This window comes from Diorhabda carinulata, chromosome 9 (assembly GCF_026250575.1).
Source record: "Diorhabda carinulata isolate Delta chromosome 9, icDioCari1.1, whole genome shotgun sequence".
NCBI lineage: Eukaryota > Metazoa > Arthropoda > Insecta > Coleoptera > Chrysomelidae > Diorhabda > Diorhabda carinulata.
The window spans coordinates 18,418,658-18,440,605 of record NC_079468.1 but is presented as its reverse complement, the minus strand read 5'-3'; the positions used below and the strand labels follow the sequence as shown (position 1 = coordinate 18,440,605).

Here is a 21,948-nt window from a genome sequence, read left to right as displayed (position 1 = left end):
CAATAAACTTAGGATTTGATAATAATAAAGGTTTATGATGTCTACAATTAGCCACAAAATACTTGAGGGCTAAACAAAAAATAGAGAACATACATTTTAGTTCTTAATAACCTTCTGAACGTGTAATTATCTTTGTCAACCGGAATGTGCCAGTTGTTTTTTCTTATTTAGCTATAAAACAAATTGTTGAAAACTGATAAAACGGATTTACTAATATAAAATATCTTTCCCGAGTAAACGTGAATAATGGTTAAGTTGTTAAGACGAGTTTACTGTCAATCCCACATATATACTGAGGTGACCACGTCCTCTAAAGTCTGTTTCTCGCTACCATAATGCAGTCATAAAGAGTATTTGAGATATTATTTTAGTAATGATCGAGATATGATATTCATTCGTTGTGGTTTTCTCTAATTCAGAAAATATACAATGAACCACCGAAGAGCACAATTGTAGAATAATTGATTCATCAGGTTTTCACTATCTAAAGAAATTGAGGATACTGAACTTTGGCCCCACTAAATATTCATCCAATATCAAAGTTAGCATATATTCAAAGTCTGACATTCCCAATACATAATTGATGCGAAATGTTTTTGTCTTAACTCAATTCTCAGAAGAGTAATGGCTAAAAAAACCACAAAATGAGAAATATGAGCTACATAAAGAAGTTTGAATAGAGATACACCTTTTAAAGGTATGATCTACACCTACCGAAAAGAGAAGGACGTGAAGAATACCAAATTATGATATCATATTTGCCCGTATTTAATAATAAGAAAATGAGATCTGCACAAGTTAATTAAATCATATCTTCAAGAGTATTTTAAAAAAATTAAGGATAGATGAAGATATGATATGCTGGATCCACTAATGAGATTTTTTCTATATTGATAAATGTTTTTTTATGAATTTCCTTTGAATTTCCAGGCTCTTTCTTTTTTTTTATTGAAATCAATAACTTAAAAGAAATTAAACAATGAGATCTAGATTAAATTATTGTTACTTTATTGATCGCTTCTTTTCTCTTTATCAGCATTTCAAAATAATTTTTAAGATACCCACCAACTTTATGAAATCAGTTGAACTTGTTAATACTATTGATACAGAAACACTAATTGCTAGAGACAACGCAAACAGAAGTTTCCCATTCCCAGTTTTTACTTATCTAGGAAATGAGAAAAAGAAAGCTTAGAGAAAGTTCTAACAATGGACGACAGCCAAAGCCAATACATCTGGCCAACAGAATAAGTCCCAATCACAACAAAAAAATCGATTACTCTGAAGAGACTGAAAACACAGTGTACTCAAGTACTTTCTGTATTTACTGATAATTTACATCAGATATATGACCCAATTTGAGAATGAAATTCTCCTTTTTGTGACAAAAATAATTCTCCAAATTAAGTTATTTGAAACATTTGAGTTTTTTTAGGTTTTTCAGAAGAATCACTGAAAATGATATTCCACAATTTTTTGAAGTTTCCAGAAGACATGCTTTTTTATGTTTCACCTCAACAACTGAGGCAAATTAGATTTTTTATTATTGGCAAACGGGTTGTATGGATTTTTCACTCATCATTGTTTCAACAATTGAATAGATACATACACCTTCTAATATCAATTAGACTCAATCAATATTTATCGTGCCTCTGTACGAGAGTCACATCTTAAGTGGAATTAATTGGTAATAAGACGCCACATATCAAATAAAGAATTTGTAGATTGTTCGAAAGCAAGACAAAAATCAGACCTCAAAAATTGAAAAGTACCTGAAGTAGTAACAAGGGCTGAAAAAAGTAATGATATACGAGGATATATTGAAAATTCTTAGAACCATAGAACCAAATAAAATTTTAAAGTCAAAATATTTTATTACTCAACATATTCTCCTCTTAATTGAATACATTTATTACAGCGAACCTGCAACGTCTCTTTACCTTTAAAAAAAAATGTTTCTTCTTGCTCTGCAAACCAGACCTCAACATCTTTTATTACCTCGTCGTTGGAAGAAAATTTACGACCTTTTAAACTTTTTTTCAGTTGAGAAAAGAAATGCTAATCGAACGGAGCAAAATCTGGTGAATAAGGGGGGTGTTGTAGTAATTCAAACCCTAAATCAAGAATTTTTTGCGTAACAACATGAGATTTGTGTGCAGGGGCGTTGTCCTGCAAAAACAAAATACCTAACCAAAATCTCGTAAATAACAAAAAAGAATAAATAAGAAAAGCATCAGATCATATAGAGTTGCAGATGCGGACACCAATACCTTTATAATCTCATCTAAATCTAAGATACGGAAGATATCCTTTTCATATAGAAAAACATTAACTTATCAGATGCATAAATATTGCTTTAAACTCTTGGACTAGAAATTAATATAAGAAGGGGACCCAATCCACTAGAATAATGGTCAAGCTTCGATTACAACATTGGTCTATATACCTGTAAATACTTTTCATAAATTTTAAGCGGATTTTCAATGGTTTAAATAGAGAGACACTTCATCAATTTTGGAATAACCAGTGGAATTAGAAAACTTATAAACCTGACAATTTAGCAGTTTACAGCAAGAGTAATAACAGAAGGACAAACAACTTTGCTAGAGATGAGAAACACCATTTTGATCTAATGGTGAATGAATTTCTATAGCAGCGATTTGTTGCCTAATTACGAATGGTAGAAAAGTGTGTAAAAGCTAAGAGACATTTGGTTTAGAGGGCGTCGAAAATAGCAATACTCCGTGCCACAAGTTGCTTTCGATTTACGATTTTCACACCCAAACTACTCTTCAGATTCGCACAATACTACTAAAGAAAACTACTACTCTTCCTGAATATAGGGAACGTGATAACAGGGGAAAAGTTTTAAAGCAACACCTGATTGGAAAAGCCACCATGAAATAGATGAAAATCATTCTGGAAAACACCGAACAAAAATGCTTCTATTCATGAATACAAGATAAAAATCAGTGTATTGCTAACCAAAGGCTGTAATTTCGAGGATATTCATTTATAAATTGATTTTCCGTCTTAGTTTGTATTCAATGAAATAATCACTATATCTTTCGAATACGTCCGTACACTTTTCAAGATAATTTTGATTTTTTTTGTGCTCTAGATATTGTAATTGCTTCCGATAACGTCAAAGATTCATATTATTATCTCTGAATTATTGAAGGAAATAGATGACACGTTCTGCAATTCATGAAATGAGTAAAACATTGGTTTTTGTTTCGTTTTAAATACATTTTGATAATGAAACTCGGATGAACATTTTAGTACGTAGACGGGTGGACAAATAAATAGAAGTTTCAACAAATTAACATGGACAGTTTTATTTGCTGTTGTCTGGTCCACGGTCTGAAAATTTACATAAATGCTTTAGAAAATGGGTAATATTACTCAATTGATATTTCCATTTCTCTCAAATTTTTGGTAATGACTATTACGAAACTTTTCGCATCGCCCTACGAGTTAGAATAATAATTCATCCTTAATTAGACAAATCCATTCTGCTTGTCGGTCTCCAAATAATTGCTTTTACTTTGCGTTAGAGCTTGGACAAAGAAACAAATAGCTCGCTTTTTTAACATCGGAACTTTCAATAAAACATAATTCATTGTTGTACATTTTTCTTTACTTATCGTGTAACATAAAGTTTTTTATATTGAAAGAAAATATTGGACACGTATTTTTAAACAGATGTACTTTTACAGAAATAGTAGCAATCATAGTTTTTTTTCCAAAAGATTTGTTCTTAATCTGGAAAGCTTGCTCTAGAAACTACGTATATAAACCATAATATATTGCAATGATCACATTTTTGAATTCACTGGATATATCACGAAGCATGTTGACTAGTATGTTGAGCAAACTCGGAGTCTGTTGATGTGCGATTTAAGGTGCAAAAAACTTGAAAACGAGTCAATTGAAATTCATGAAAGTTGGCATATGTATGGAATTTGGTCCAACTCAAATGATAGGATAGTTATTATTTGAATCAATGGTCGCAATAATAAATAATTGATAATAAACTGAACATTAACGTTGATTGTTGTTATTAATCGAAGTTTCCATAAGTCTGGAACAAATGGCGCCTTAAGCGAATTTCTTTACAGAGAACTGTAAAATTTTGTCTTTTGCGCCTCATACATGTCGCCACACTTTAATGTGATATATTTTCTTAGACTACACACTATACATGTCTTATTTTACCTATGCCACTTAACGTCGCTCCTTTCAAATTATTCTTCATTTTGTCTTCGTTGCATACATTACTTCGAATATTTTCTTTTACTTCTAGCTTACAGTTACAGGGAACAGCGAAATTCATTCACATTAAGAATTCAATTACTATTTTTAGTAAAATGCCATCCAAAAAATCCAACCTTAATGCCCGTAGCAAGAAGACTCGATGTGCAAGTGTTGAACATCGTTTGGAGCATCCAAAGTTTATGATTTGTCATCTGATGGTCGTAATTTTGAGACAACATTCAAAATTCAAGGCCAGGTATATCATAAAATTGATGCCAATGCCAAATGAAGATCCAAAATTTCTTCAGATCTATTTTATAGGCAATTGTGAAGAGCGTGTAACAACAGAGAGCAAATGCATTGTTATTAGAATTATTTCAAATCAAATCATTCAGCCACAGCAACGCGTGAACTGGTCTGTTAGTATAAAATATAAAATGATTCAAATTGTTTGAAAATATATCCAGCATAAGTTAGTTGAATGCATTTGGAAGTATTCAGATTCTCAGATGTAAGAAAGTTTGAATAGACACCTAGACACTATTACTTATGATCCATTTGAATATTTGGTAGATAGATATTTAATATGAAAATTCCTGCCGAGGTATGTTAACTATGCAGATAAAAATGTGTTCAGTATAAAAATCAAAAACGTTCCAATTATTTATCTTATATATTAAAAAAATTGATGATTTCCATTCCGAGTCCGTTCAGGCGTTCTACCCAACCGATTTGCTTAATTTTTTTTTTTCAATTAAAGGTATTGATGCACAGATCAGCCATCAACCATCGGATTTCATCTAATTTTCACCATTCTTAAGTAATACTCAAATGCGATTTCCCCCTGTACATTACTTATGGGATTTTTTCACAAACACACGTTCTATCCTCAATATCTCAGGTTCTATTCAAGATAGAGACTTCGTTTTGGTTTAAGAACACTCGCTGAAACACCTTTTTGAGCACTTAAATCGGTTGAGTTGGAGAGGAGCTAGGCGCGGACATTCAATGTGGAGTTATGGATTTTTGTAGGTTTTTGGCAATTTTTCTACATTCAAAGATCTATATCTCAGGTTCTAATATAGCTACAGAGTTCGTTCTTTTCTATTATAATGATTTTTGATACTTATTTAATGGATTCGATGCGAGCGAAGCCGCAGGTAAAATCTAGTATTCCTTAATATTCTAATCCGATCATCTCCCTCCAAACTTTTATCAGAAATTTGTACACGTTCTAAGGGCGTTTGTGATCTTACTCAGAATCTTGATACAGAAATGTAATGAAAATTTTCTCAGAAAATTTTGGTTTGTACTTATATTCTATATTGGAAACAGTGAATATAAATAACAAGATTTATCTGAGAAATATTGTTCGTCACAATAATTTATTATTTGTCGTATTGTCTCTGATATAAATATATTTGATTATTCTTATATGTTGATGGATACGTGGATAACTCAATAAAATAAAACTCATCAACGGTTTCTTGATTGACAAACATATTTCCACAATAATCATCACTGAGATAATTATCAAAACCATTCAAGATTCTCGTGATTCATCAACGAGAATACTCTAATTGTATACTAAGATATTCCAGATGATAAATTACATCTGTTGTAGTAGCGATTTACAATTTGTCTTTGTATACATTACCGATGAAATAGGTTCAATTAGCTTATTTAAAATTACTAAGTACGTATTTGAAAGTATAATAAATCCTTACGAGAAAACAGAGAAAATTTAATCGAAATCACCCCAAATATCTTTTCGAATACATGGTCGAATATGCTCGTGGCTAGAAAATTTATGTTGCTCCAATATGTTCAGAAAGTGTGTACATAATATGTGTGATGAAGGTATGAACTGGAATGATTCGAAATTGTAACTTCGAATTTGAATTTTTAAAATTACAAATATGATCCTTATTTTCAAGGAGTCATCATTTTTATTCTATGCCGTATGCCGTTAGCAGTTCCTTCATCAATCCTTTCCTCCCAGAAGGGAACATAACAGAGTGGTGTTCGATGTTGGGTCTTTCTTTTCGATTTTTTTCTGTTGCGCTCTTTCTTGCTCTTGTTCTGCTTCTTGCAACGTTTTCTTGATTCGCTCTTCAAAAATCCATCCCAATTTTATAACGAAAAAATGATGTTTTCACATATTATTGATAGATTCTAAATGTGAATAATGTATTGAAGTATTTTTACTACGAATGAAATGTGTGATTCATCACTGAATTGGTAATGAAGGATTATTGATACTAGTTAGCTCTATGTCTTCTCTAGCACTACACATGTACAATATTTTTATTGTCATAAGTGCTAGAAATATTATTTTCATCAGCCACATCTTTTTAAAACAGTTGTTTTAGTATTAGTTTTAATCCTTTGCTGAAGAAGTAAAAACCCATATCTCTCATTGAGCTAGCATCCCATACTATTGCAAGTGTGCTCACAGTTGTCAGACACTTTTGGCCATCAAAATCGTTTATAAGTCTTATTTTCTTTTCGTTTGTACTACAGCGGCAAGTTTTCTTCTTTTTCTTCTCCTTTCTTCCATAATAAGTGTGTTCCTTCTTCGATATCTTCATCCTGGCTTTATATTGTCACTCCACCTCTTTTGTGGTCGACCTCTGCTCCTTGTTCCAACCACTACCTAGCTATTTTCGTCAGTCTATCGTCTGCCATTTGATTCATATAATTTTTTACGCTGTTATCTACTTCACATAATCATCTGATGTTTTCGCTTTCTTCTCGGTCTAATAGTGGTTTTTTCGAAATCCGCCTGAGAATTTTCTCTCCAAGAGCTGTTTACAATGTTTCTGGTCTTGTTTCTGATGTATAGCTTTGGAAATTCGCGCCTCTGTTCCTTATATTAGATGTTTGTTCTGCCATACTACGTTCGGTAGACATCCTACGACCTTATTTGCTATAGCTACTTGTGCTTTCACTTCCCCATAAATGGTTATGTCAATTCCAAGGTACTTGTATTTCATTCTATTGTTATATTGTTCCACATTCTAGTTCTGGTTTGCATTTAATGATAATTGAAGGTATTTGATGATCTTCGAAGATCATCTTCATTTCCTGCACATATCAATGCGTCATCGACATATAGCACATGTTTTGATTTCTCTCACACCGATTCCTGAACCTTTGTCTAGCTATCTGAATTTGTCCGAGTATGTTTTCGTTGATTATCATTTCATGATATTCAAATTTCTGTACTTGTTCCTCTTTAGTGCGTCAATCTTCTAATACGGTATTACTTTAAATAATTTGGAAAACAGAATTTTTGAAGTATAGTTACATAGTAGTCCTGAAGATTCTACGTAAATCAGAGTGTTTGAATAAATAGCATTTTGTTTGGGGCAACATAATCTTTCACATCATTTATTACTTGGATAGAAGTAATGTTTGAAGCCTAACATATAATTTGGTTTTGTACGTGTTTAATACTCCTTCAGTAATTGCTATTGAAAACATAGAATCTTGTTGGGATGTTTGTTGAATTTCAATGTCAGTCCGAGTTTGAATATAGAAGACTGTTTGGATCTTTTTGTATTTTTGGAATTAGATTGATTTCTTGATTTTCATTCTAGCTAGGTCCTACATTATTCAATATTTCTTTTAGGTTGGGACTATATAGTGGACAAATTTCTATTATATATTATATTATATATATTATTAATATTCCAAAACTTAGTATTATTACAGAATAATCCAAGCTTTCACTCTTTTATTGGTTTTTTATAACCATAAGCTGTACATAAAAATATAAAAACGGCATTTTAATTCTAAAAATCTCTTTCCGACAAATTTCGCCGAAAATATGATTTTGTGTATTTCCATATGAAAGGGAGGTCAAAGTGCCTTAGCAGTTTAGTTTAGTTGCAACTTGCAAGGTGCAGGGTGCAATCTATTGTGAATTATAAAGTGATTATGGAAAATTTGAAAGGGCCGCGTAAACGCCGAAAAATTGGTTCTTTAACAGTTAATGCGATAATTAATATTTAATTGCTTGAAATCATTTACCGACAAACATTTATGTGAAAGTGTTGATGCACAGTGGAATTAGTTCGTAGTACGCCTGATATTAGGGAATCTACTATTTACTGAGTTATTAAAGAAGAGAGATGTGGTAAGTTTCAATCAGCGCGGGAAGCTCTAGGACAACCTAAAATAAGATAATCATTTTTAAGAAACACTTCGAAGGAAAATAGGTCCTTGTCTAGATGATTAGAATTGCTCTAAATTGAGTAAAAGTACACTATATAACCTTTTAAAAGAAATAGACTTTTTTTAATAAAAATAAACAAAATTGCAGTATGGAGGAGGAATAACCTAAAGAAATAAGATAACGAAGATGATATTTTATTTATAGAAAACATAGACCAAATACAGTCTGACAAGATCGTACTTTTACAAGGCAAAAACCATATTTTAATCATTCATATACTGGTTTAAATCCACCAACAGGAAAAGGGCAAGGCTCAGACTGATAATAGTACACATCGGCATTTTAATCTGTTTTTTCAAAGGTTGTTTATTGACTTTCGAATCTATTCTTTCCGGTGACTACCATAAGGATATGAATGGCTGATATTAATAAGAATGGTGAGAATAAATGATAGATATTCTTCGCCAGAAATGTATAATTTTAATGGATAATGCAAGGAATCACTCTAGACTTTTAGAAAAACTGTCCACAACCAAATGGTTCAAAAATATGTTTAGAATTGGCTAAGCTCAAAGAATATTAAATTGCATTCCCATTCTTTGACAATAGAACTGTATTCTTTGTGTTCCCTTAATAGAGAGAAACTCAAAAAATATGAAATTGATGGAATTCCAGAGAATCGTGATTAGATTAGATGGTGATTAGATCTTCACCATAGCATTCGAACTGAAAACGATAGAACTAGTATTGGCACACAAGAAGAAAGAAATATTTTATAAAATGAGTGATGTTTAACATTTGTTTTAAGAGACTGTGAATGATGTGAAGCCTGAAAACTCGGAAAAAGCAGTAAATCATATGATTAAAGAAGAAGATGGATTGTGGGAAAAGGACAACGTTATAGATGAAATTATCGAGCCACTTATTTCAAATATTGGTTGTAACAGTTAGGTGGGGATAGGGTGGTTATTCGTTCATTGGTAATCCAATCAGTGGTCTCAATCTGCCTACTCCACACAACGAATCACCCATTTTCCTAGTTGATTCCAAGGCCTCAATCTGCCTACTACTTGGAATTTCGCCATGAAAATGAAAAGCTGAAACAAAAAATATAAAATAATTAAAATAGAAAATAAAAATAATATGCTTACCATCAGAGTTGACACTAACACAATCACTGCTGGTCTTCGACTCACTGGTGGGCTAATTGCCTGGACCTTGTAATTATAAAGGATCTATTGGCGGATTTTGGGCTTTTGGCGCTCATGGAAAGTTATTATTGGCGGGAGGGGTAATAAATGTGTGGAGATCGGTTTCTCGGGGAATTCTAGAGGAAGTTTAATTGTTGGTCGGAGCGGTATTGAAGCGAAGGGGTTGAAGAAGGTTGCCGGTAATCTCTGGCTATCGTCCCTTGTATACAGACAGTTTGGACGTTGCTCTATTTCTATAGCTTCTCGAATAATCCTGGACATTAAGAAGCGGAATTCCGTCTCATTCTTTTCAGCTCTTGGACTAAACAATCAATATTTCTACAATCAGCGAAACATTGCATTAGACCTTCTTTCAAAGTGGGATAATCTGGTAACTTATCACGACCACCTACTTATTTTCTGCTTTATCGATAAGCTTTTCTTGAACTGGTTGAAGTATGTGTCAAAAAATGGTACATCATCAAATTGTCGGTACTGCTAGCATCGTATAATATATCAATTCCATATTTTGAGAGACCCCAGTTTATTTCAGGCATATTTTAATTTTGGATATATGGGTGTTAGTAAACTTTACAGAATATTCGGTTAAGTGTTATCATTATTCTTGTTATATATTTCTATACTTGAAATTTCGTTAATTATTTCATCAATATCAGTCATGAAAATCAATCAGAATCAATGTCTATGATAAGCAATTTTTCCAACGAAGAGAATTCAACTATTCTACCGAAATCCTTATAAAAAGGTTTGGAAAGTTAAAAAAGGAAAGGCGCTTACAAATTGGTCCTCGACACGATAGCTTTTTTCGTAATTACCTGCTGTTGCTACTAATTCAATCGTTTATAAGTTCGTAATACGCCCTCAAGATGTAGAAACTCCGAATTTCACTTCCGACACAATGCGAAACTGTTCATTTCCGATACCCGAACGTATTCTACTGACTGCGCCAATCATATTTTCAAACTTGGAATTTTGATTTTTAAAAATAGAATTACAACTACACATATATTTTTATACGATAACAATAGAACAAAGAATGGAATATTAAAAGAATTACATGTTTTCTATTATCCTCCGCGTTATCACGGAGTCATAACTTTTATGATCTCCTTCATAAGCAACTAGCTCTAATTTCTCAATATTGTTGCCATTCCGTATTTCAAGAAATAATATCAATTGAAAAACTTAATAGTTAATCTGTCCAATATGTATGGAATACAGATTGGAAAAATATATCCTATAAGATCATTTTGAGAATCACAGCGAAAGCAATGGTAAATATATTATTCTGGAAAGGAATAACAAAGCAAACTTCAACACCCCCATTAAAATGGTTTCCGCTCTGAAGGCTATAGATCGTTAAAATTCCTGTAATGTTCTGCTAAACTTAAAAAAATTACTAGTTTTGATTTTGTCATTACAAAACTATTAAAATATGAATTTTTGATTACGTTATCCCGAATCTTGCCTTCCATATAAAATAGACGCTGGTCGCAATAATCCTTCAACGTAGTAATGAAAAATTTGCATGAACAACACAGCAAACAGAAGAAGAAAAACAGTTTCGCTTACAAAATAGAAATCACGTTAGACCCGTCTTTATTACACAGATTCTTGTTTGTAAAAATAAGTGTGCAGAGCCGTATTCATAACTTTTCGATAAATTTAGTTCAATTGGGAAAGTTTCTTCAATGGTTTTATTATTTTTAGTTATATCGTCACATATATTCAGTTTATTTTTTGGAGTGTTTGGTTTGATTTGATTCTTTTTTTCGCTAAAATAACTGAGAACAAAATGTTACTCACGCTGTTAAATGTGAAAACAGCCCTATGTGTATGGAAATATCGACGAAACAATATTAGAAAATATTTATCAGTTCATCTTGAAATCTAAACGTCTAAACCTAACGTTTACATCACATTCATCGACTAAGAGAAGGCATTTGATACCGTTAAGCATGATACTATGATAAAAACGCTGTAGAACACCAGCATAGACAGCAGAGATATAAGAATTATTCAAAACCTCTATTGGAACCAGAAAGAACGGGTTAGGTTGAATCAGACAATCAACACAGAAGACTTCAAAGTTTTAAGAGGAGTACATCAGGGGTGTATTTTGTCTCCTATGCTGTTCAACCTCTATATAGAGAATGTCTTTGCTGAGTCTCTTGAGGGCTCTGATTATGGCGTTAAAGTTAATAGATACCCTCAGAATAATATTCGCTATGCGGACGATACGGCAATACTCGCAGACAATGTACTCGAGATGCAATTATTACTGGATAAAATAAATAATATTGGGAAATCATATGGCTTAGAAATAAATGCAACAATAACCAAATGCATAACAATAAGTAGTAATGCAATTTTAAGTGCCCAACTGCATATAGATAACACGCCTATCGAGCAAGTGAAGACGTTTAAATATCTAGGGATCACTATAAATGAGAAATGAGACCCTCAGCAGGAAATTAAATGCCGCATTGAGCACGCAAGACAGGCAGTCATTAAATTTAAACCTTCGGTATAGAATGTTCGAATGTTATATGTGGTCAATTTTACTGCACGGTATGGAAACATAGGCATTAAAGATATCGTCCATCAATAAACTAGAAGCCTTCGAAATATGGACCCTTCGAAGAATGTTGCATATACCATGGTCAGACCGAGTGAGGAACGAGGATGTACTAAGAAGAGCGGAGACAGAGAGTTCAACTTGATCAAGGTGCGAAAGATTGGATACTTGGGTCACGTTCTTAGAGGAGAAAGATATACAATACCCCAATTGATCATACAAGGAAATATTGAAGGAAAGAGAGGCGTAGGCCGAAAACAAATGTCATGGCTACGCAATATAAAACACTGGACTGGCATAAATAACACCGGAGAGTTGTGTCATGCCGCTATAAATAGATGTTTGACTATAAGATAATCACCAACGCACTGTAGATGCAAGGCAGTAGAAGAAGAAGATTGAAATCTAGAGAATAATCATTCTAGCTAATTTTTAAGACTCTAATTCTAGTAGTACTTATTGTTCTATGCATATTTTTGTTCTGTTATCTCATTTGTTCGATGATATTCCCACCTCTTTTTATTCGACCGATATATTTTTTTCTTGTAACTCTCCCTACCATGCATCTTGTCCAGCCAGATCAAATGAAGCATATTTTGACTATATCTATTCCGCATTTTTCAATCGAATATGTTTCCATTCACACTCCTAGATAATAGGATGCTTTTATTTTACTACTTTATTTTCGAACGAAGCTCTACTTTGCCCAATTTTTTCATTTTCATCTGATATAAATGTTTTCTCAAATTCGTTAATACTTTTTTTCTTCTCTACCGTTACTTGTCGTAATTTCTCTTAATTTTATAACCACTACTTTCATCTTAAAGTCTCTATTCTAACGATATATTTGTAAGTCTATTTTTTTCATAACATTTTTATAGTTTGTATCATGCAATATGCGATCTGATAATATAGTTTGATTTCCTTTTTTTGTCATTTAATTAATTAAAAAGAAGGGCGCTCAAACTATATACTGTCCCACTCTCAGTGTTCAATCGTATATTTTTTTAATCTTCTTCAGACATGGGTTTTCCGTTCACACTGTTGATATACTTCTTCTCACTTTGTCTGACTTGTTAGCTGATTTAGATAATTTCGTCTCATTCAAAGAAAAACGGCTCTTAGTAAATATTCTCCAATAACTATTCTCCACTTTATTCTAAATCTTTTCCTAGCAAAGTTTTGATATGGTTTTCCTCACTGTCTGATATATGTTTACTTTGTTACTCTAGTATATGTTTTATGAGCTTTATCATATATTCTTATTCCAATAGCTATCTCGTCCCTTCTTGCACACAGTATTTCGTTTTCTCTATTTCAGTGTCATTATTTTGATTTTTATGATCGCTTCATCCACTTTATCCTCCCCATTTTTGTTAATTGCCGACCCCGTTTTAAGATCATGTTCCCATGTGCTAGTTCCCTCTTTTTGAGCAAAATTTTCACGTATTGATACCAAATTTGAACATCAACAACATTGATAAATCTAAAGCTTCCAAAATTAGATTATACTTAGATTAGAGGCAATAGTATGCTCAAATCAAATAGATAAAACAAGTGGAGACAACGTTAAGTATCCTTTTGAGGAAAACTACACATTGATAGGACATAATAGGACATAAATTTATTGGCTTTTCATTTGATAAGTAAACAAAAAATTTATCAACTCATCAAGTGAATTTGTTGAAACGATCCTGGAACAAAGGACTATATTGTAAAGTTGTGGTAATGGTTGGCCTCAGAGGTGATTTGTATCTTTCAGCTTCGTCTCGACGTAAAGCCAGGGGCGTCGATTGCGACAAATAACTTGATATTAGAACAATTACTGAGTTTTCACTTTGAATCGACACCTTCCTTATTTTATTGATATTATTATTAAATTATTTCGTGCCACTTTTTGTTTGATTTAAATTTAAGGACATCTTACACATGGATTTAAGTTCATAAGTCGGATATATTAAAGTTGAAGAAGATAATAACATAGATAATAATAATTGTAACATTGTTATCAGTGGTTCGGTACTCTAAATTTCAACATTTCCAAGAATTGAACTTACATATTTTCTAATTTTTAGCCTTCTATAACTTCTTCCTTCGTTATCACACATTTGTTATCATGATGGTCCTCTTTCCTACTTATTTTATTAATTTCTTCATTATGCTTAGTATTTGTTCCTGTTCCCCTCAGTAGGTGCTCAAAATACGACTTCAATCCTTACATTATTTCTGCTTCTTATATTGAAACTCCACGATTTTCTTCCTTCGTGTATATTTCTTGTTGTTTCCTACCATTCCTCGAAGATTTTTTGCTTAGTAAGAAAATTCCTGGTTCCCTTTGCTGTCTCTTTCCATTTTGTTACCAAAGCTTTCTTTGCTTCGGCTTCCATGGATCTGTCTGCTTTTTTATTTCTTCTTTTATTTGGATAATCAATTTTTTGTTCATTCTTGTTTTGCATATTTCACATTCTTATTGTACTGTTTCGTTTATCGCTACTTTGAAAACATTCCAAATTTTTTCCAAGTCCCCCGAAAAGTTTTTCAGTTGTTTGATTCTTATATTTTCTGTGACTGCGTGTGCAAAACGCTCTGCTACTTCTTCCTCTTTCAATTTATATGTCCTTATAGTTTCAAAATTGACTCATCCACTATTATCATTTTACTTTTGTCTATATTCTCATTTTTCCTTACCGGAGATACTAGCAGGAAGTGATAACTACCAATCTCAATCCTGCGTTTGACTCTAGTATCAATGTCTGTTTATTTTTCCACTATTACGTAGTCAATAAGAGATCTTTTTTCTCTACTCATCACTTTCCTTGTGAATTTATGTATATTTTTGTGTTGGAACCATATAATATTCTTAATTTGACCCATATACCACAATAATAAGAGATGTTTTTCATTCCTTAAATAATTCTATTTTCATTGTCCTTTCTGATTGAGGCTCTTTTTTGTAAATGCATTGAAATAGGTTTTGTGTATTAAGCAACCCACATCTGCAGCTGCCCTTTCCGTTGGATATACACCACTATAAAGTATCATAAATATGTCCGTTATTCAGATTCTTCCTTGTCATTTTGTCTTTGTTCCTCACAGGCCCAATGTAGACACTGTTCCAAGTAGCTATTTTCCAAAGTATTATCTTGGTATTCGTTTTTACTATGTTTATTTTTCTCGTCCCGTTTCCTCTATTGATTTTATTTTACTTTCATCATTTTTCCATCTTCGTCCTCATCGTCTGTTTCCATATGCAAGCATCCGCTTTCTTTTGATGTTTGATAAACTTTATTGTCGATTACCAGTTTATCATATTTGATAACTACCTTTTTCCATTTGCTCTTATCTCTAAGTTTTCTCAGAATTATCATTTTTTTGCAAATTTCATTAACTAAAATAAAACAGAATAGGTTTGATATTTTCCAATTCTCCTGACGTTCTACTTTGTTTACTAGGTTTTCAATTTATCACCCATATCTTTTAATTTGATTTCTTTCCGGTTAACAGTCCCTCAGTTATAGTTATACACAACGACACACTTCAAAGGTTTCTCTCTTCTCTGTGTTAACTTATGGTTTTTAATTCAGGTCTCTAGAATTGAAGCACAAGCCGGCAACGCCGTAATTTATTTTGTAGTAGTTCCGTTAATTGCCACTACCTTAAAAACCGTTTAATATCTGTTCATTATTTACTGCAAAATTATTTCTCACTGCTAATATCGATTTTCAGGTAAATTGTTGATTGGAAATAAAAATGACTGTTCACACCTACGCACCACGTTGCCGAATCAATTAGAGAATATACATAACCTAAATATTAACCATTATTGTGTCATATAATTCTATATAATTCAAAACAAACAAAATTGATCAAAACAAACAAAATTGATCAAAACAATGAAATCAATTTTTTTCTAATTATAATAAACTTTCCGTTGTTGCAGCTTGCTCAGTATCGGTGGGAGTTTGGACTTTAGTAGCGATATCTGTTGAGAGATATTATGCCATCTGCCATCCTTTACGCTCGTTACGATGGCAGACTCTGAATCATGCCTACAAACTGATTTTGTTTATCTGGATTGGAAGCATTATCTGTATGGCCCCTATAGCAGCTCTCAGCCAATTACAGCCAACACGTCAAGGTAAGAGGGAAAGATAAGTCGATAGTAAAAATAAAAGATATCCTTGTAGATGCTTTTATATCAAAGAATAATTGTAATAGATAGATTTGACAATAAAGTGAGTACTACCATAACATCGACTAATTGATAACAATTTTCTCTCAAACCATACGAATGCACTACAATATATCTCGTATCCCAATCATTACAATATCATAGACTTTATTTATAAAGTTATTCAAGAATTTTTTATTCATGTCATTGAATGATGATGTATATCGATACTCTTTTCAATTACTTCATTGAGAGTACGTTTCAGTGATACCGTTCTCTGCGTATTTTTTATATTATAAATTGTTCGTATCATTGCCTCAACATATTATTGTGAGCAAATAGCAATTCATTTCGTACCTTCTCATCAAAAACTATCACGTTTCGAGCTTGGCTTCTATCTGTATATCATATTGTTTGAGGAGCTCTACAACATTTAAGTAAATGTCTTTCCTTCTGTAATCAATATATTTGTCCGGAGATACAGAAAAGTATATTTTTCTTTCCACCAAAGCATTCTAATTTTGCTTTATCATTGTATATAGATATAATATTTGTGTTATTTTGTGTTTGTAGGCAATCAAAAATGCAGAGAAAACTGGTCGTCGTTGAAGTGTGAAAAAGCATACAATTTATTTTTGGATGCAATACTTTTAGTTATACCACTTTTGGTGATGGCAGTAACTTATTCCTTAATAACGATAACGCTTTGTAAAGGAATGAAGACTGAAAAATCCATCAGAAGTAATGGTAAGTCGAAAATAATAGATGTGTCAATAAAATACAATTTAAAAATAAAAATTCTTTCAATGGATGATAATTCTATTGCATTGTGTGACAGACTCTTGCTCTTTTCAAGCACATTGCGACGATATTTCGATAAAGATATGGCACTAATTCTGTAAGCTGCTTTCACAATTAATAAGCATTTTTAGTCATGTCTACAATTCCATTCCAATTAGAACAATATATAAAACCAGCTAAAAAAAATTTGAAAAAACAATCGAATGTTACTTTTTTGTTAAGACATCCCCTATTTCAGGACCGTTCATATTCTAGAATATTCCCTCTCGAAAGAAGATATTACTCTATACTATCTCATTAATATGTTACTAAAAAAGAAATTACAAGGTTAACTAGTACACGAGCCTTTGAAAATGCGAGCTCTTTACTTTTGAATTGATTATTTGTTATAGGATTATGGGTAGGTCAAGCTGGGTATTTTTTTGCTTTTTTTGATATGGGAAATGGATATGATCGACTTTTTTTATCAAAACTACCAGAAAATTTTTGTAGAACAACTTATTTCTCACTCATTTTGATTTGTGGCCTAGATTATTATTATCTTACTTTTGAAACCAATCCAGCTGTATTTATATATTTGTCTATCGTAGATTACCAGAACGTTGCTTATACCATAAATATTACCATGAAAATTGATTCAAAATACTCCGAATGTATTAGTTTTTGTGTAGATCAACAATAATAAAATACGAAGAATAACTTAAAATGAAAACCCAGTTTTTTCAATAAAAACATAAACAAGTTACCCTGAGTTGTGAAGATGACCAATGAATAACTCTAAAATTTCAAATAAAGGATTCATTCACAAGTTTCTTAATTTTATTCAAATACTGTGCTCTTGAAACATTTTTGGAGAGTGCATTTATTTGAAATTTGAAATAGTTAGATTTTAATAGCATATAACAGTTTCGCTATCCATGATGTACTGCACCTGGAACCCGCTAATGATTTTTTGTTCGAAAGTGTGGCCCATAGCTACTGAAGCGAGCTCTATTAACTTAATGTAAACATCTCGGGTCTGTGTTTTACTTTCTAAGACAATTAATTAAGCATTTACTGCAATGAGCTTCAAATGTTCACTTCCAGGAACCTCTTCCAATGGTTTGAAGTTCTGTTGGTTAATCAAAGACCATGCTGCCTTTAACTTTTCGAATAAAGGAATATCGGAAAAAACTGGATCGTCCAAAACAGAAAGTGAATTGACAAAGATCTCTAAAATATGGTGCCTATATACCAACCATGATAATTCTTCTCCAACTTTGTGTTCCAGCGAAATGCAAGCTCTATTTTTAATTTCTGTCTTAACGGATGTTGTGTCTAAACAGATGCCGACTTTCATTTTCTTCTAACCCCACTCAATTAGTGTCTTATAAACTGCATTTGCACCACTACCACTTCCAAGTTTCGGTATTCCAAGCGATTTCTTCTTGCCATCTATAAATACGAATGTGGGCAAACGATCCACTTTTTCGTTCCCCTAAATACCATGAAAGATCTTCCTGTCCCAATGGACAATGACAGTGCCGTCAAATAAACTGGACTGCTTTATTTCTGCAAATATAACTTCCCTTCCTTCTTTCCTTAGTGCGTCGTGATAATGGCAGTGCATTAGGGTCATGTCTCAAAGCTGCTGGCAGCCGATTCAGTATGGCAGTATGTTTGGAAATCGCATCTTTTTAGAGTTAAAAATGAGGAGGACGTATACAAATATTTGGATGTGGCTTCTCTGGATCTGGATCAGAATGATCTGCTATTCCTCATCTAACATTGAAATATTCACTGTTTAAGATGTCAGGGAAGAGAAGCCATGCCGTTTCCCTTTTTCAAGACTCTTTTGTTCTGTAATTTTCCTTTGAAGAATTCTGTTTGTTATACTTTCAATCTTATTATGAAATTATCATGTTTCTTTCTGTTCTTTGATCAATTAAAAACTCCTTGTCTTCCTCTACTCTACACATCGTGCCACTTGGTGAGCAATGTCAAATAGACGCAGCTAGATGTGCTCTTGAAATAACGTTTCACGTTTATTTTGGGTATCAGATTTTCTTGGCAGGAGCCATTCAGTACGTAATTTTTCTAGCTTATCAATGAAATGTTTCAAAATTCTAAGAGGGATTGCAGTCTTTAGCCATACTAAAACTCTTTTACAGTGCTTGCATTTCGAACAAATTTTTTCTGCTGTAGGAAAAAAGGAATCTCAGAAGAACTTATCTTACAGTTGGTGATTAATTCGATCCAGAGAGAGGGTCCAAATCTTTTACTTCTATCAAGAATATAGTGTCCTCTTGACGTGCTGAAGTTGACGAAAAAGTCATGATTTTAAGCAAAAAGTCCAACAATATCACTTGAAATCGAAACTCGAAGATAACTGTTCCTTATATCTCTTTTTAATGCATTTTCTTGGTATTCATTTTAAGAGAACAGCATCTAGAATGAAATAATACCTCAAAATTAATATTAGAAACGATATAAAATAACGAAAATTCTAGAAATTTTAGGGATGGGATAACCTCCCACAAGAGTGATATCAAATAATATCCTGGCAGGTGTTAATTGATTCCAATATTCAAATTGACGCTTTTTAGAAATATTTGTGAGTTTTCATTGGTTAGATTGTGGAAGACCTTGAATTTTTATGGGTTACATTGGTCTATCTTATCAAGAATGATGTTGAATATCGATTGGGTATTAATTGAATGATATTAAATTTTTGATAGGCTAGGGTCATTATGAATTAGAACTAACTATTTATTGGATATAATTTTCTATCGCTTTTGCGGGAGGTTATCCGATTGGTGAGTGACTCCTTCGCCTGACCAATGTACTTATTGTCACAATGTAAACAAGAATTTCCATATTCTATGCTAGGCAATTTATTGGTTGGTGTTTATCTTTAATTTTAGTAAAAATAGACTGAATATTAAAGGTTTGACTGTACGCTGTGTTGTTTGAAGATTCCAGAAAGTTTAGGAGTTATTGATTTCATATATGGTAAAGGTGTATAAATATGTGATATAGTAATGTCGGATTTGACGTTTGACGTTTGAAGGTGATATCGGTTCTTCTTCTTCTTATTCTTATTCATTTTTAAGATCTCATGAGTGGTTAGTTCTGCAGGTTCCTCTGTATCAGTTCAAAGCTAAAATTTTTCATGTCTTGTTTATCATTAACTCATAATTCGTATCTGGAGTAAATATTTTGGTATTTTTAAAATCAAATTCATGCTTTTCATTTTGCTCATGTTTGTGTAATACGGTTGATGTTAAGTATATTTTCTAGATATTGCATAGTCATTCCTATATATTTTCTTGGACAAATTAAACATGGTATAGAGTAAATAAAATTCGATAGATAAATCTACATGTTTGTGTGTGTGTGCTTCGATTCTTTTATATTAATTTTTTTAATTGTTTTGAATTAATAGAAATTTGATCTATAAAGCTTTGACATATTTTGGCAAATGTTATTCAACCAAGGATGTTTTTCTATGAATTTAGATCTATCGATGAGTTGTTCATCAGCTTCTTATTCTTATTAAGTTGATGAAATAAGATAGGCTTCTATTATATTTGTATTCAGAAAGATTCTTTGAATTTATTACATGCTCGGGATATAAATAAAGTCAGTCGGAATCTGCTAAACACGATTCTGGTACGGTCGATGTTGATTTTGCATATTATATATTTTTAGTGAAGAAAGGAAAGCACCCACTGTAATATAGAAAAGAGAGATTTTCTCTTATTAAAGGTAAAGTAAAAAGATGAGTCCATCATTGAAGATGTTCCTGTCTGATCCCCATATCGGATGGTGGGCATTAAATTATCCACTTGCCTATATATCATTTCCTCTGTTTTCATCATAAAACCACCGTTTGTTTTCGAGTCTATGTGCAGAGCATTTGGAATTACTTTCTTAGAATGCGATTACTTAGTTCAGTGAAAAATCATTTTTCATTTGTGTATATTCACATTATTTCAATATAATTTCTGTCTATAACTGTATAGGACACACTCTATTCAGTTACATATTTTCTTATAAACAGTTTTATATTGTAATTTTTTTATGATTTATCAAATTTCATACGATTTTTATTATTCGCAGGTGTGAACGCTGTCAATGTATATGTCAACCTCAGAGGAAGAAGCTCAACCCGTTCGTCTTGCAAAAATTCGTTTTGTCCATATTCAAGTAGACAACAGCTTCAACAAAATTGGTCACAAGATTCAAACAGTCCTATTATAGGTTCCAGAAAACTAACTACAGGTTTGAGGAAATCAAATGCAGAACGGAGCCTTCTGAATAAGAGAAGAGTCGTTAAAATGTTATTTGCTGTTGTTTTGGAATTTTTCATTTGTTGGACGCCGCTATACGTAATCAACACTATTGCTCTATTCGATTCTACAGTGGTTTACAAAAGTATCGGTTATACAGGAATCAGTTTTTTCCAACTGCTGGCATATACGTCAAGTTGTTGTAATCCAATAACTTATTGTTTCATGAATTTTGGTTTCAGGAAATCTTTTTTGAATTTGTTCAAATGTATGAAAACATCTAATCACTCCACGACGACAGGGAGTGGAATTAATTTGGAGACTAAATGGACGAACAGACTCAGCGAACCTGCCTGTAACTGAAAATCACGTCATTTATTTGAACAGTTAACAATAATATTATAGAGTTTGACTGATTGTTACGATTTTTCTAATATTAGGATGAATGTTTAGCCATTGATATTGTTCATAATAAAAGT

General features: G+C 32.3%; 1 protein-coding gene across 1 annotated transcript in view; it reads left to right on the top strand.

The window, feature by feature from the left end:
- LOC130897932 (cholecystokinin receptor) overlaps positions 1-21,914 on the top strand; it is a 142,627-nt gene extending 120,713 nt beyond the window's left edge. Inside the window, exons 3-5 of the mRNA XM_057806918.1 lie at positions 16,167-16,364; positions 16,971-17,144; positions 21,300-21,914. Coding sequence (XP_057662901.1) covers positions 16,167-16,364; positions 16,971-17,144; positions 21,300-21,832 — 905 coding nt within the window. The 3' untranslated portion in view covers positions 21,833-21,914. The remainder of the gene's footprint in view (positions 1-16,166; positions 16,365-16,970; positions 17,145-21,299) is intronic.
- Positions 21,915-21,948: the final 34 nt, after the last annotated feature.